Consider the following 15,633-nt stretch of genomic DNA (forward strand, 5'->3'; position numbering starts at 1 on the left):
TTGAAAATCTCGGCAAAACAGCACAATGTCACATGATGAAGCGCCTGAAGCCACAAGTGATCTGTGGAAAAAATAATAACAATAAAAATACAAATATATATAGGTTCTTGCTCGGTTTTATAATATCTAAAATATTATATATATATATATATATATATATATATATATATATATATATTATATATATATATATATATATATATATATATATATATATATATATATATATATATATATATATAATAAATGCAGGTTTTAATACAAGCTTCATTAAGCCATATTGAAAACACACCCAGTACAACACACACATGCCCTGCTACTGCAAGTTTCACACAGATATGACAAAATTGGTTTATACGTTTTATTGTCTTTGCCAATCAAACATCCTGGGTGTGTGTGACAATGTGTGTAAAATCGTTTGACCTACAATCTGCTTCCACGCATACAAATAAAACAAATCACTTCTGTCTCCCAGTTAACCTTCTTGACCTTTTATGCTTAGTGGATTTGTGTTTTGTGTCAGTAGCACACGTTTGATGCCATATATCTACTGACACGATAAGAGCCTTAAGGATGTATTGTTTTATTACCCAATATGGAAAATATCATTTAATTGTTGTTTAATCCAGGTGTCACAGTAAACCTTGAACCAGGCAGCATAGAACAACTGTATATATTGCACAGTGATGGGGAGGAATGAGGGGTTAACGGGTGACCAGCAGAGCTTTTACAGGTTAATCCTGTTAAAGTGTGCTAATACGTGTTGTTGCAGACTCTTTGGACCACAGATTAACATTTCCTCTCTGCCATATGATTGTCTGGTGAGTCAGGGGATCATGCCTGGATTTATGTCCAGTAAAGGCCGAGTCCTCCTTTACATTACTGAAAAACATTAAGTGATTGCAAGCCTGATCAGGACTGTATAGAGTGTTCACATTGGGAACATGCACTGTTAATGATTATTGGAATCAGGCCCTAGTAGAAACAGTTTACTGAAATGTTTGTGGTTGGAAGAGTTTGATTTCCTCTTTGGTTTGTGTGCAGAGAAAATGACAGTAAGCAGCAAAGTGTGAAAGATGTTTGCACCTGTGAAAAGAATGAAATGACACGACATGTTTAAAAAACAAAAACTGACCTTTTTTATTATTTTAACATGGTTGTGATATGATGCCATCTTTGTCCACATTTGTCTTCATATATTTATATATCTATAGAGATTTAACATTGCACAAGTTTCTTTTTTGTTTTGTTTTTTTAAACCAGTGCTGATGAGTGTAAACCAGGTAACACGTTGTTTTTTCTATATTTACAATAAAATGAAAGAAATGTACAAGACTCCATGGCATTACACAGCTTCAACATTAAGTACAGATATAATTTGATCCCTCTGTACAATCTAACATTATTAGTTTACGATTATTGTTTTCTTTCGTTCTTTTTTTTTTCTTTTTTTTTCTTACAGATACGAGTTCATGATCCATTTTGGCTTCAGCACATACACATTCCCCATCTAGACTCTTACCGCAGACCCTCGCGCACATGACTCACACTTCTCACCACGCCATCACAGCTAAGAGTTTCATAAAGAAAATAAAACTAACATCTAGACAGTGCCGGACGCATGTCTCATTGCTGCATTGTAGGGCGTCGTCCCTCAAACAGACCCCTCAGCGTGATTCCATCTTCCTCTACGAAATAAAAAATAATTTAAAAAAACATTCCTTGATTTCCTTCTTTGGCACACATTCCATTTTCCCATCTGCCATCACTCAGTCGAACTCCCCCCCTCCACACACACACACACACAAACACACATTCACTTTCAAAACAAACGCACTTTTGAAGCCCAGTTCATGTAAAAGTTTTCATCGGTTCTTGTGTGCACCTTGGGGCCCCTTGCCTCCACTGGGGGCGCTGAAGACACCCCTCAGGAGCATCTCCAGACCTATACCCAGGAGTCAGGAGAGCCGGGGTACTGCTCCGCCCTGTAGGAAGGCCTCCGTGTGCTAGCGTAAAAGTCCACATAGTTGGTGGTGGATTTCAGTCCGTGAGGCTGGGTGCCGTAGTTTGCTGTGGGGGGGTAGGTGATGACCTCCTCCAAGTACGGGTCGTCGTAGCCGTGGGGATGCTGCAGGTACATTCTGTACGTGTCGTAGTTCCTCCTGGCCAGCTCGTCCGTATAATACACAGGCTGCACGGAGAAGAGACAGGGAGGTGTGAGGAACTCATCGTCACCGACATGTCAGAGCCCGGCAGGCAAATGTACTCACGGAGGAAACTTGAAATTATCACGCTCATGAAATCAAATCCTGTTTTGAGATTTGAGCCTGTTTGCTGTTCACTCTCATTTCCCACTGATGCTGCCTCATATTCAAAGCCTTAAAAACAGGCATATACCCAGTGGCTTTTATTGTGAAGAAGTCCAAGGACACATTCATCCACAAGAATAACACTGATTGCGTTTGTACACCAGAAACAAGTCGGCAAGGTGATACAATGAAAACAACATATGCTAACCTCTCAGTAGTTTCATCTGGTTAGAGGTTTCTTTCAGTCAGAAACCTAATCAATCACCGCCTCTAGACACTGATGCAACAGAAAACTGCTTCAAGGTAAATGGTATAAATCCAGAAGATGGAAGGAATGTGTGTAAAATAAATGGGGTGAGGACTGTCCTGGCGTATAACTGGTCTCAATGCGATGGGATGAAGGACAAAAGAGGATTTTTGTCTACCCGATCTCCTCCCGCCCGCTCCTTCTCACTGTGCCCGTTGTCTGAATGGACACACATGGACGTGTCCCGCAGTGACAGGTGCCTGAGACGCACCCGGACCATCCCAATCCCAGCAGTCACATTCACTCTGGCTCAGACAATAGCTGATGTGCTGGGTCATTCCCAGCATCGCCATTTATCCACAGCGGAATACGCGCCCGTCTCTTTTTATTAGTCAAGTGGGCCGGAAGAGCCGATCGCCCTCGCCAGGTTTATACAGCGCGGCGGAGGGATCTCGAACAAGGGCCTTGTACTATTAATATCACACACGTCAAAGAAGGAAACATCGGTTTGCAAAAGTGTGATCACACCTAAAGTCTCAACGAAGCCTAGTACGAATGAAACGTTCAGTCAATCATCCTAAAACTGCTAAATATGTTAAACATTCTGTTGATTTTCTACCAGATATTGACTTTTTTTTTTGGTACTATTTTATGACCTTTCATTGACTGGTTAGATGACAGATTAAATCAAAATGAAAATGATGATGAGTTGCAACTCTAGTGTAAATCTTAACTGTTGTTTTTGTTTGAAGGGAATTGATTTGTGAATTGTACGCATATGCAAAATGATCAGCCCTTTCCACTAACACCTGTGCATGTGATTGGCATCATGCTGTCAGGGTATGTAATTGCAGAGGGCATAAAACATTCTGCACAATAAAACTAAACTGACAAGGTTAAAAACTAAAGCTAAACTGACTTCATTTGCATTGTGAAAATAATGTCGCAGGGTGCCTGAATCAGCGCCGACACGCCGAGGCAGATAAGAAGAGTCTTTGAAGTAGAACCAAACACTTATGCAGAATGATTATATTCACCTGTGTTCTTCTGGGCTCCTCTCTTGTGGGGGATGAGTAGTAATACGGAGAATGCTTTCCAGACCCTGGAATAAATAAATAAATAAATAAAAAAGAGCAATTTTGTGGGACTTGATGAAAATACAATTCATTACTTCATTTCATATCAGTGAAATTGTCTGCACATCCCCATAGGACAAACGTCTGTATTTAGATAGAGCGGGATCAAGGAGCAATGTGCTGTGCTGCGGAGAGCAATAACACCAAATAATAGAGTTGGCCACTGCTGCTCTGCTGTTTGCGTTGCCCATGGGATGGGCATTTTCACCGGCGGAATCCCCAAACTCAATTCCGTTATGTAATGAGTGGCTTGTTTACTCTGCCCTCCCCCCTGCCTCTGCCAGCCAGCGTGGGGTGGCAAGAGCTCTCCTCTGACTGTAGTGTGTCTGGGCGCCCACTCCCCGGCCCTGTCTGCGTGCTACCACCCAGCTAACAATGCAGCCATTGAACGGCGTTCACCACTGGCCGGACGGTTCGTTTTTACCGCGGTGCAGACCGGCTCTTAAGTGCTCTGAATGAAAATGAGTGACGGTCTCAGGGCTGGCAGGCTTTAGTGGAGATGATAAAAGAGGGCCGTCTTGGCAGGGAGACGAGGCCGGCCGTGGAATCTGCTCGGTGCGTTATGAGGGATAAAATAGATAAAGCCCGGCACAGAGAGCACCGGAGGGCAGCCTGTGATTACAGTCTGGTGCAGATAGGGGAGACGGTTTGAATGCAGTTTTAAAGCCTACTAATATGCGACCGTACGCACATTTGAGAGCTTTTTAGACGTGATCAGTGTCTGAGTACCTGTATACTGGTTTTTATGGATACTGTTGTCCCCTTGGTAATTATAAAATTGCATAGTTGACTGTGCTCTCTGGTAATCTCTGATGGTGTCTCTATGCTCTTTGATGCCCAGCATGGCAGGAGACGACGTGGCACTGGCAGCTGCAGGGAGAGGAAAACACAATTTAGCAATAAATTCCGGCGGTTTTCCTGTTTTTACTGGCGCGGCCTATTTTCATCTGGCAGCGATGGAAACTGGAGCTCACCAGGGTGGTTGACTGGGGACGTCTGAATGTTGCTGCTGGTGGGCAGGGTGGGCTGGGACTTGAACCGGTCCCGTTCAAGTGTTGACACAGGAGTGAGGAAATGGTTCTGGTTCCATCCATCCTGTGAGGAAGTGGAGTGAGGGAAAAGGGGCAGTTTGAATGACTAGAGCTAGGATTTGTATAACTTTCTTACTCTTTAAAAGACAACTTTCTATGTACACATTACAATAAGTGCAATAAGTCAAAATTGGGTGACTCTTCTTACCTTCTTATAGATGGTACGCAGATCCCGGTACTGCCACAGTGTGTTCAGCACCTGAGCAGCTGCCTTCACCACCTTCATCGAGTACCTGGAACACAGACAAACACATAAACACGTGTTTTTAAGTATCACTTTGACCTCATTATAAATAACCCTATAAATAGCACGGGACGATATGACTGAAGGCAGACAGTGTCCTCAGTGTGTTTGAAGCCGGAACATTACTGATTATATAGTAGGCTGGAAATAACTGCCCATCATTCCATAGGGACATAAAACCTTAATGCACACGAAACAACCTTCCCTGTGGCTATGGCTTTTCCTCCTCCGAGCATATCAATCTCTGTGTGTGTGTGTGTGTGTGTGTTCATTAACTGTGTAAGTGTTTGTGTAAAACAGTCCGTGCAGCCCCACACCAGCCCACATACGGCTGATGGCTGTGTGTTTTACCAGCGCACTTAAGCATGTGCACACGTTATTGCCTCGGGGTTGCACCAGTGTGTACCGGTGTGACAAACACACACTGCTGGAGCCCACCTGTCTCCTCTGCCCTTGGTGATGTTGACCAGCTTCTCGATGCCGCCCGTGTCGGCCAAGGCCTTGGCGTTCTCCATGTTTTTGCTGGTGACCTCGTGCAGGGTGCAACAGATGGCCGCCACCGTCTCGTCTGTCAGCAGGGTGGTGTTTCCCCCGGGGAGGCGATTGACCAGGTCCCGCATCGCATACTTCCCTGCGAAGGAAGGAAGGAGGGGGAAGTGAGACATGCAGCCGACACAGGATGACGTGCTGCACAGCAGGTGTGTGAGCTGAAGCGTGTGAGCACCGGGCATGTTTCTTTCCCTATGTCATGTAATCTATAAGTGGATGTCTGCCACGGTGACCTAACTGTATTCTGTTTGTTCTATATCATGACAGATATATTCATTGAGCTCCAGACTGCAGTGGGGCAGGCAGCTCTCCGAAATGACATTGCGTTATCATCACAAGGACATTGGAGTGTGTGAGCATCCTGGTGTTTGAAAAAAAAAAAAAAAAAAAGGATTGTTTCCCCTATCTCTCCTTCAGCAGAGCGGCCTAGCTGAAGGACCTGAACACACACTCTCTCTCTCACACACACACTTTAAAGTGTGTTAAACGCAACACTGCAACTCCTCCTCCATCTGCCTGGATGCACCATCCCTGCAATGCTGGAACTCTACATTAATTCCACACAGAGAGCACATATAAACTTGTTTTTCATGACATTCCATGGAACAAAGAGGGCTGGCGTGAGATGAAATGAAAAATGATAACCGGTAGTTAAAATGTTCACATGAATCACTGGTTCTGTTTCGGCATTTAATTAAAAAAAAAAAGATTTTAAGTACATTGTTTAACAGTGCTTATGCTGTCAGCAGCTCTATTATGCAAAGCACGAAACCGTTTGGGATGTAATCTGTTGAATCCACATCTAAATATATGCTAAACCCATTTACAACCATGGGAGGAAGAACAGTGTTAAGTGTGTGCATCATCTTTATTCAACTCATCAGAATCAATTACAGACAGACATGTTAACTGACAGTGTGACTGACCTATGAGCTCCTTGTTCCTGACATCCAGCGCCATGTTTCTCAGAGCAGTGGCCACCGAGCTCACCACTCGGTCGTTATCCATGCGCAGCAGCTCCACTAGGATGGGCAGTCCCTTCTCCTTACGCACCGCTGCACGGATGTACGCTGCGAACTGTGCACACAAAAGGCATTAAAACCTTAAAAAAAAAGGGTCTGGACGCCACGTAGGGGAAATGGTCTCGATGCGCATTGTGCTACCGAGTGGAAAACTGACGTCAGCTTTGACTGACACAGAGGAGGTGAGCTGTTAAATCCCCCTTTTAACCAGTCGAATAGATGCTTTGTCTCAGTAACAATGTGTGTGTTTGTTTGTGTGCACAGAGATACACAAACGTTACTCTACCTTCCAGTTTCCGGCTGACAGGTTCTGAAGGGAACCGGCAGCGCCCTCCAGAGTGGCGGGATTGGAGCTCTCCGCCAGCAGGGTCAAGTAAGGTTTAACCACCGACGGATGCCACAGCATCTCTGCCCCCTTGGGAGACTTGGAGAAGCCGGGGATGGGTCCCACACCATCCCACTGAACACACAACCACAGTGATTAGTCAGGCTTAAACACAGCTTTTGATGCACTGAACTATACATTTTGATGATAGTCATAGTGCAGCATTTGAGAGGTACGGGACACCTCATGTGGAGTTTTACGTATTGAGGCCCTATTGATAAGCAGCAAACTCACAGTATCTTCCTGCAAACTCTTTTTTTTCTTCTTCTTCTTCCTCCCCCAGCAGCTGGAATCCACCTCTTTACTGGGCGACTCGCTGCCCAGTAAGCCGTCCAGCTCCTGCCCCCCTATCTGCCGCGACGGCGGCAGCTCCAGCTCCAGGCGGTACGACAAGTTCCTTAGAGTGCAAATACAGTTCTCCACAATCTGATGGCAGGCAGAGAGAGACAAAGGGTGGGTAGGTATAACAGCCCCTTTCTAGATCACCTTGACAAAAAGCTACATCACAATAAACTGCACCGCGCTGTTCTATATACAACATGTGTGGTTCGCTGCTATCTGCGGCGTTACAAATCAATCCGTTCTGGAATCCAAGGTTCTCCAGTTAGAAGGAATATCTGGACCAGAGCAAATGGATTTTCTTCCACGCCGTTTGAGTTCTGCGCAGTCTCCGCCTCGCAGAATGTCAATGGGCATACATGCATATAGCAGCATAACGGCATAGAAATGAAGTGCGCTGTTATGCTGCTAACATTCCCAGGGGATGTTATCTCCACTTTGCAGATGAGCCACTTGACTTTTTATGTCTTTTAAAGTGTACAAATGCATGACTGAGAGATCTGATACTGTATATTATACTCTATATGGAGGGGGGGGGGGGGGGGGGGCTTCTTATCATGTGGCAGCATGTTTTCCTCCTGGCTAAGTCCGTCTGTGTTTGTGTGTGTTTTAGTGTGTACCTTGCTGTCGAAGTCGGAGGTGTTTACACAGGCTTTGATGACGTAGAGGAGCGAGTCAACCAGGCCTTCACAAACACGCATCTGTTTTCTGGCCTCCTCACCGGCTGAACTCAGGTTCCTTTTACAGAGCACATCACACACACACACAAATAAATCAGGACTTTGATTTGAGGTTTTGCTCAACAAACAAATGAGCATATGCAAATACACAAAATGACTCCTGTGTGTGTGTCTGTGTGTGTGTGTGTGTGTCTGTGTGTCGCTTGAATGTGTAATGTGGGTTTCGCCATCAACAAACATCATCCATAATGTATGATGTGTGTGTTCGAACTGAAGTCATTATAGCACCTTGCTCAGTAAATAAAGAACTAACTAACTAACTAACTAACTAACTAACTAACACACACACACACACACACACACACACACACACACACACACACACACACACACACACACACACACACACACACACACACACACACACACACACACACACACACACACACACACACACACACACACACACACACACACACACACACACACACACACACACTCCACTGGCCTTTACCAATTAAAGGCTAAACTCTACATGAAGCAGGAGCACGATGTCTTCAAAGGAAGACGCCCCGGGAGAGGAGCTGGAAACATTACATAAACGACTGTAATGAAATCTATGAAATGATGATGACTTTGAAACAGGGACCAGACAAACCAGAGTTTAGGTCATTTTCCTTGTGATGTTGGATATTAAAACCCTTATTATGACCAAATCTACATCATTACATACCATTATTCTAAAAATGACTTATGTTTATATTTGTTGGGGATCACTCCCGTCTTTTATGTTCTTCAACGACCACATGAACACACAGCAAAGCTACATGATGAGCTCATTCCACCACTGGATGTAATAGCGTCAACTGTCCACAACGGGGTGCTAGTGCCAAGTGTGCTCATCAGGTGGTTCACCTCAGACAGCCTGTGGTGTTCCTCAGCACCAGGGAGGAGTGGAACTTCAGCTTGTGGTCGTCGTCGAAGGCGGAGCTGCTCCATCCGGAGTGAGGGATGATCACAGTGTTGGTCAGAGTCGTTAAGGCGTCCCGAATGATTGTCATCTTGATGGCGTCACACGACGACAGGTTCCACAGCACCCCTGTGGAGACGGCCGCACACAAACGCAGGCGCTGAGGAGTGGAGCACGCAAACCGCCGGCCATGTCAGCTGTCATGTGCAGTTAGGGTAACCCAACAGAGACACCGACAACTCAGGCTTTTAATAGCTCAATATGTGTGCGTGTGTGTGTGTGTGTGTCCACAAACAAACAAGCAACTCACACACACAAAAGTGAAAAATACTCCTCTTCACCAAACAAACAGCCGCTCGAGCATCAAGGCAGCAGACATTCAAATCAAATTTGATCTGGGCAGAATATCCTCAGGGCGAAGATTATTCGCTTGAAATGAAAAAAGAAAGAAAGAACGAAAGAAAGCGGATGGGGCGGAGATCCACATGGCATGGGCTCAGTCATTTCAGATGAAATATAAATAATGTAAAGGATTTAGAAACTATGTCATGATTTCACTCAATTCAAATAAATCTATATATTTCGGTAACCACTGATAATTATGCACAGTCCTGGCAGCCTTTGATGTCGCATCTGTCAAGGATTAGCCAGCATGTAGCATGTTCGTCTAATTAGATGTCTCTCGCTGCTGGGCTTACACTACAAGAGCACCAGCAACCTTGTAGGAGGCCGACGCTGCATGAGCTGCAATCTGCTTTAAAGACGCGGGGCTAAATACGCGCTTAATGCTCAAAAATGCTGCTGTGACAAAACTTCAGAGTGCATGTGCAGCATGCATGTGTGCCCGAGGTCCAACAGTGGCTGCTTTATGACTTGATAATGTTTGTATCCATTTTTTGCTCTACAACTCTCGACCTTGGTTTGTAAATGCAGAACAAAGCACATGACTTGCAGAGCAGAGCGTGCTATTACACTGAACCTTATGTGTGACTCTGCACAAGGACACTGCAATTGGAGAGGTTCAGCGTTCCTGACTTCTTCTCTCTTATCCTTATTTATTTCCTCCCAGCACTCTGTTCCCCCTCCCTCTAATTGAACCAGTGGAGACGATAATAGTCTATAATACAGCCCAGGAGCCCAATTCAGACCCGCTGCTGGCAAGAAGCTATATAGACAGATACGCGTCTGCCAAGCGCAGCCTCTTCCAGTCATTTAATCAGCAGCTATTTCCCCATACTACTACATCAAAATGCTTTAAAAACCATTACACTTGAATTATTTCATTTTTATTTGGACAAAATATCAATGCAAAGCTGATAATTAAGTGACACTCGGCTCATTCGCATGTGAAACCCGAGCATCAGATGGTGCTAATGTGCTCTGCCCTACACAAAAGGTGGGATGGCATTTCAATCAAGTCCTTCAGTGGTGATTGACTCTGCTCCTTCTGCAAGCACGTCCAGTTCTCTGTTTGCCTTTCTCACGGGACACTCCGACACACAATACACACCTGAAATAGGACCACTAATGCAGTGATAACGCCCGCCGATCACCTTCCCTGTTCCCTGGCATTTATAAAGGCTTTTTCTAGTAAGTGCTGCACACATTATTACTCTGAAGGCAGAGGCTGCCATGCAAGCACACTCATACACCGATGGCACACCCCATACAAAATAACGTGGGAGCATTGTCCCCAAATCTGCCGATTAGGACCTCCGCAAACCCTCTCTAGTTCCCCCACACCCAATCTAATGTCGATTTGTAGAAACGAAACATTCTCTGCAGGATTTCATGCCGAGCCTGTGGAGGCTGGTGGCATGCCGCAGAAACAACAAATTTACTGAGGTGAGACTGACAACGCTGTCAGCGGTGCGACGCCAGCAGCCATAAGTCAAATGTGACAGCCGGGCGGAGCCGACCTGTGCGCGTGTTTGCGTGTGAACAGAAGTCCTGAACTGTGTTCTCTGCTCGGGTTCTCGGCGCCTTGGCCTAGCTTTGAAACACCGAGCCAGTGTAAACACGGTTGCGACACCGGGTCCAACAGCTGAACTCCAAAGAGCACAAGGCAGGAGAGGCTCAATACAGAGAAAAAAATATATATGAAGCTGGTTAAAATGTCTCTAACAGCTGTTTGAAGCATTGATCCAAGAGCTAAGTGAACTGAAAACTGGGTGGACATTTCTCCTGACTCGAGGTAGCTCAGCTGTGGCGGGTTCTGGGGCTTTGATGCGATACAGAGAGGAAAAAATGTCAAATGATCTTTGATCGGGATTCAAATAGCCAGAACAGGATTGCACGCCTTTGGTCTCGGGGCCAGGTTATGCAGGAAAGTAAGTGGTTTGTACTAATGTGCTTTTAGTGGTTTCGAATGGCCGAACTCGAAGGCAGGATGAAAACGTGTCTGTCTGAGAGAAAGGTGACCTTTCCATCGTTTCCAAACCTCCGCCTTTGTTTCTCTTCTGATACAAGCGACGCTGCAGGCTGACAATACCAGCGCAGAGCAAACTTACTGGGTGCAACTCTTTTTATATTAAACACACAAGCTTAAACACAAACCACTTAAAGAGACTCAGGTCAGAGAGAGGTCTATAATAGACAACATGGGGTGACAAAGTATTTCCAAAGTGCTGATTCATTGAGAATGAGCCCTGCAACCATCTCTACTGGACTAGAGATTAAATTGATCTTTTGTTGGTCGCTTCCCAAAATTTGTCCGCTCCTTTGACCCCCGACCTTTAAACTACAGGTCAGAAGGTCGTCAGACTTTGTCGGGTGCTGTAACTGGGTTGGCGTTTAGTTCATTCTGTGAAAAGCTGCGGATCATTTAGAAACTGTCAACTTTATTAAACTTCCAATTTTTGGGAGATGGACTGGAAACTTGTCGATGCCGCATCGACTAAACCTCAGGGAAGCGGCTTGGTGTGGACTTTTCTGGTTGGTGGGTGTTCTCTCATTTTCTCCCTCATGCTGTGCAAGTCAGCGCGTTGCTACTTATGGCTATAAATGGATTTTTTGGGGGGATGAAATTCAGTTTCTCATTTTTTCCCATTTGATTTATAGGTCATAACCTCATCCTTTGTTCTAAAATAATAATAAATAAATATTGGCAACTTGGTCTATGTGCAGATGCTACTCTTTGTGGAAATAGGAAGAACATTAACCCTTTTTTTAAATAGTGTTTTGTTTAATAAACTGAAAAAAACAAACAGTTAATTAGTTGAAGCTAGAGCAGAATGTGAAGTTGGGTGAGTAATAATGAGAATACAGTGACAGAAACAAAGACATGACTGCAGTGAAGCTGATAATAGCACAGGAGGAAGACGCTGACTAAGTGCCGGCTGGAGTTCTACTTTAAACGCAAGAAAAGACGAGGAGCTCCTTAAGTTTGTTTTTCAAACAAACCAGATCCAGAGATTCGTCTTTTCTAGCAACAGATGAGGAGTTCAGACGAGTGCATGACAGCCAGACTAATTATCTCCTAAACGAGCAGCTCTTTTTATTTTAATTATCTTCAAATACACTCAGTGGTACTACGGTCAACACACAGACACAGAAAAAAGCTCAAACATGAGGAAATCATGACTAAGAGTATAGTTGAGCTTCACAAAGTAAAGCCAAAAGAAGTGGAGCCACGTGAAATCCAACAAAGGGGAACAAAAAATAGCCTTTGTGTGTGTGAGTGACGGTTTCAGGTGTCTCCAGTATCGGAGCTGATGACAGTGTAGTGAGGTTTGGCCTTTTGATGTTTCCGGACAGAGCAATAACCGCAACAGTTGCCGGGAGACGAGGCTAGGTAAGGGATCCTGCGTCGCTTTGTGTGTCCCCACAACATGACCTCTGACCCCGGAGGAGGGAAGTGGCCTGTTCTTGCAGCTACTGCTAATGAAGCACAGGTGGCACCCAGACCTCCCAGCGGAGACGAGGAGGAGCCGCTGACTCAACGGGAGGCCCGGCGCTTCCCGACACCTGGCCCGGCTACCTCGTCACCGACGCCGCTTTCAATGGCGTTATAATTAACTGGTATAGAACACTGTTCAACCAGCGCGTTACAAGCGGAGACGTGTTACCGGCGAGTGACTGATTCCTGTCTGCTCCCCTTCAAACTTCCGTGTGGGACGCCCTCGTCATCCAGCTGAAAGCTCTCCATGTGGATTGTTCTCACCGACCGTAATTAAGCAGAGGTGATGCAGCACTTCTGACCTTTTCTAATTGCTCCCCATCCTGGGGGCCTGCACTACAATTAACCACAGCAGGCTCTCAGGCTAGTTGGGGGAAACAAAAACCTTAACCAGAGCTCACATTAAAGCTGCTTACTCCACAACCCTTTTGCAGGGAGCGAAAGACATTTTTTAGTGCTTGAATCCCGTGTACTTAATTACATAAGCGACAAATTATGCTTTTAAATGGTAGTCCTTTGGTAGGCGTTACTGAAAACATCTCCTCCCAGATAATATAAAAACTACATGCGTTGTGTTGGGACTGCATCGTTTCCCTCTGGGGGGACCGCTGGACTGTAACCCGAGACCTTATGAGAGCGGGGGCTGGAGTGGAGCTCAAGCAGCTGACTCAGCCACCTGGGAGCCAAACGTCTTGGCTTGCGTATTTTCTGTGGTGCTCCACCCTGATCCTGAACAACACGGATTTATACCTTGTTTGCAGAGCTTTGAAAACACACAAACAACTGAGCTGCACACATCGCAGTGCAGAGAGGAGGAGACCGACACGCAGACTGTCAGCGACAGTTGTTTCCAGACACAGACGGAGCTTATAAGCTCCCTGCAGCTTTTGAATCCGGTGGAAATGTGGGATAATTTCCTATGTATATCAAACATAGTGGCAGCAACTTAAGGAAAAGCCTCTATGACTCAGTGACTACAACAATCATAATCTCAGGATAGACTTCAGTAAGGGGTCTACTTAACCGTTTAGTCAGAATATCTTAATTCACTCCTAATCTCTATGAGCCACATTGGATGGTTGATCATGTCAGGCAGCGCCAGGTGACCACATCAGGAGTCAGGAGACACCAAACCAACACGGGACTTTAACAATCCAATATAAACCTGGTCCGGGTCTGACAGGTAAATAATTCAGCATCTTCTGCACAATGTTCCCGTCTTGCTGTAACCCCGTAGACCTCCGAAGGATTTCTTCTCTACCACAGCCACGACAGTGAGCCAAAAGTTGCTGAAACTTGTTAAATAAAAAGCTATGTAAAGCCAAAAGTGTTGCAGATTCAGGAAATAATTAATAGAATATTATATAAGAATTAATAAAACTGATTTCAGTTATTGACCTATTAAACTCTAACCTCTCAAATGTGACTATTCGTCCCTTTTCTCTGTTTTAAATGGGTGTAAATTGAATAATTGGATGAATATGGGTTTTGGACTGCTCTTAAAAATAACAAGCAAAATAAAGATTCACTATAATTCATGATAAAAGATAATAATTCCTTGAAGCCCTAGTTGGCAGGATGTGTACTCTTTCTTTTCATGCCAGATGAAGGAGCTTCATAGTGGCTCAATGACATGTGGAAGAATGTCAAAGTCACATGCTGACTTACCGGTGACGAGCTCCCGCACTTCTGCGTCCACGGTCTTTCTCAGCAGGCGGAGCAGAGCTGGGATCCCTCCGACGTTCCTCACGGCAACCTTGTTGTCGTCCATAGCTTTCCCATAAACGAGGTTCCTCAGAGCTCCACAAGAGTTCTTCTGGACCTCTAGGACCTTGTGGTCTAGTAAGTCCACCAGATGTTTGATTCCTCCCAGTCGACACACCTATGGTTGACGCGAGTGAGATAAGTTCTGACTGCAACAGCATTTTTCTTTTTTTCCAGTTTATATACTGTGGAGAGCAAAATCATGCATTTATTCATGCGACAAGAGAACTTACACACGGGGAATTTATCCATAATGAGATACAAATTATTTGAAAAGGAAATGCTTATCTATGACCACAGGAGAGGAGAGGAAAAAAAAGCCTTTATCAGAGGAGAAGGTAGTTTAAAAGACTAAATTAACATTTTCATGAATGTAATCCACTAAGAAGGAATTGCTCTGTCCTTCCTGCTTGTCATTGTGTGGTATGAATCATTTTTGTGATGTGTTGACATTTAGCATGTGAGGATAAAAAAAAAAAAGATACATTCTTCACCTCTGATTGTTTTCTGCATTATGCTGGAAAGGACTGACTTGACCTTTAATTTTTTGGGGAGAAAAAAGGCGGAGCGATGGATTCCTGTGTGTCTATTTTAAATGTTACTCTATACGTGTTTTTCTTTAGCCTGAATCTGTCTATGTGTGAGATTCAGCTGTAGATTCGGTCTCTCTATGAAGAGGCTGCTGAGTCGTCGTGTCTCACATTGTGAGGCATCACCGCAGATATTACAATTTGCCCTGAGGGGGGACACGGATGAGAATTTCATTTCACGGAAATCCATCTGATAGTTGTTGAGACATTTCACCCGAAACATAAATAAAGCTCTTCGGTCGGCTTCATCATTCTGGGGATGATGATTTTTTTGGTACAAAATCTCCACCAGATGTTAAAAGTCCTATTACATATGTTGACATTGTCTCAGTAAAGAAATGGCCGGGGCCTTAGAGAAGGACAAGAGCACTAAAATTGGCCAACAAGCGAGAACGAGAGTAGGCAAGTA

The 15,633-nt window shown here is 44.7% G+C and overlaps 1 protein-coding gene across 4 annotated transcripts in view; it reads right to left on the reverse strand.

Moving 5' to 3' along the window:
* Positions 1–1,115: 1,115 nt before the first annotated feature.
* LOC311021573 (plakophilin-4-like) overlaps positions 1,116–15,633 on the reverse strand; it is a 52,448-nt gene continuing 37,930 nt past the window's right edge. For all 4 annotated transcript variants that reach the window (XM_084022202.1, XM_084022200.1, XM_084022201.1 and 1 more), the window contains 12 exons: positions 14,539–14,752; positions 8,918–9,101; positions 7,943–8,060; positions 7,218–7,409; positions 6,885–7,058; positions 6,503–6,653; positions 5,466–5,658; positions 4,932–5,016; positions 4,667–4,787; positions 4,422–4,562; positions 3,594–3,658; positions 1,116–2,191 (listed from right to left, as the gene is read on the reverse strand). In XM_084022202.1, coding sequence (XP_083878328.1) covers positions 1,946–2,191; positions 3,594–3,658; positions 4,422–4,562; positions 4,667–4,787; positions 4,932–5,016; positions 5,466–5,658; positions 6,503–6,653; positions 6,885–7,058; positions 7,218–7,409; positions 7,943–8,060; positions 8,918–9,101; positions 14,539–14,752 — 1,884 coding nt within the window. In that variant the 3' untranslated portion in view covers positions 1,116–1,945. The remainder of the gene's footprint in view (positions 2,192–3,593; positions 3,659–4,421; positions 4,563–4,666; positions 4,788–4,931; positions 5,017–5,465; positions 5,659–6,502; positions 6,654–6,884; positions 7,059–7,217; positions 7,410–7,942; positions 8,061–8,917; positions 9,102–14,538; positions 14,753–15,633) is intronic.

The sequence above is a fragment of the Eutrigla gurnardus genome, assembly GCF_963514095.1.
Source record: "Eutrigla gurnardus genome assembly, chromosome: 12".
In the NCBI taxonomy this organism is placed as follows: Eukaryota; Metazoa; Chordata; class Actinopteri; order Perciformes; family Triglidae; genus Eutrigla; species Eutrigla gurnardus.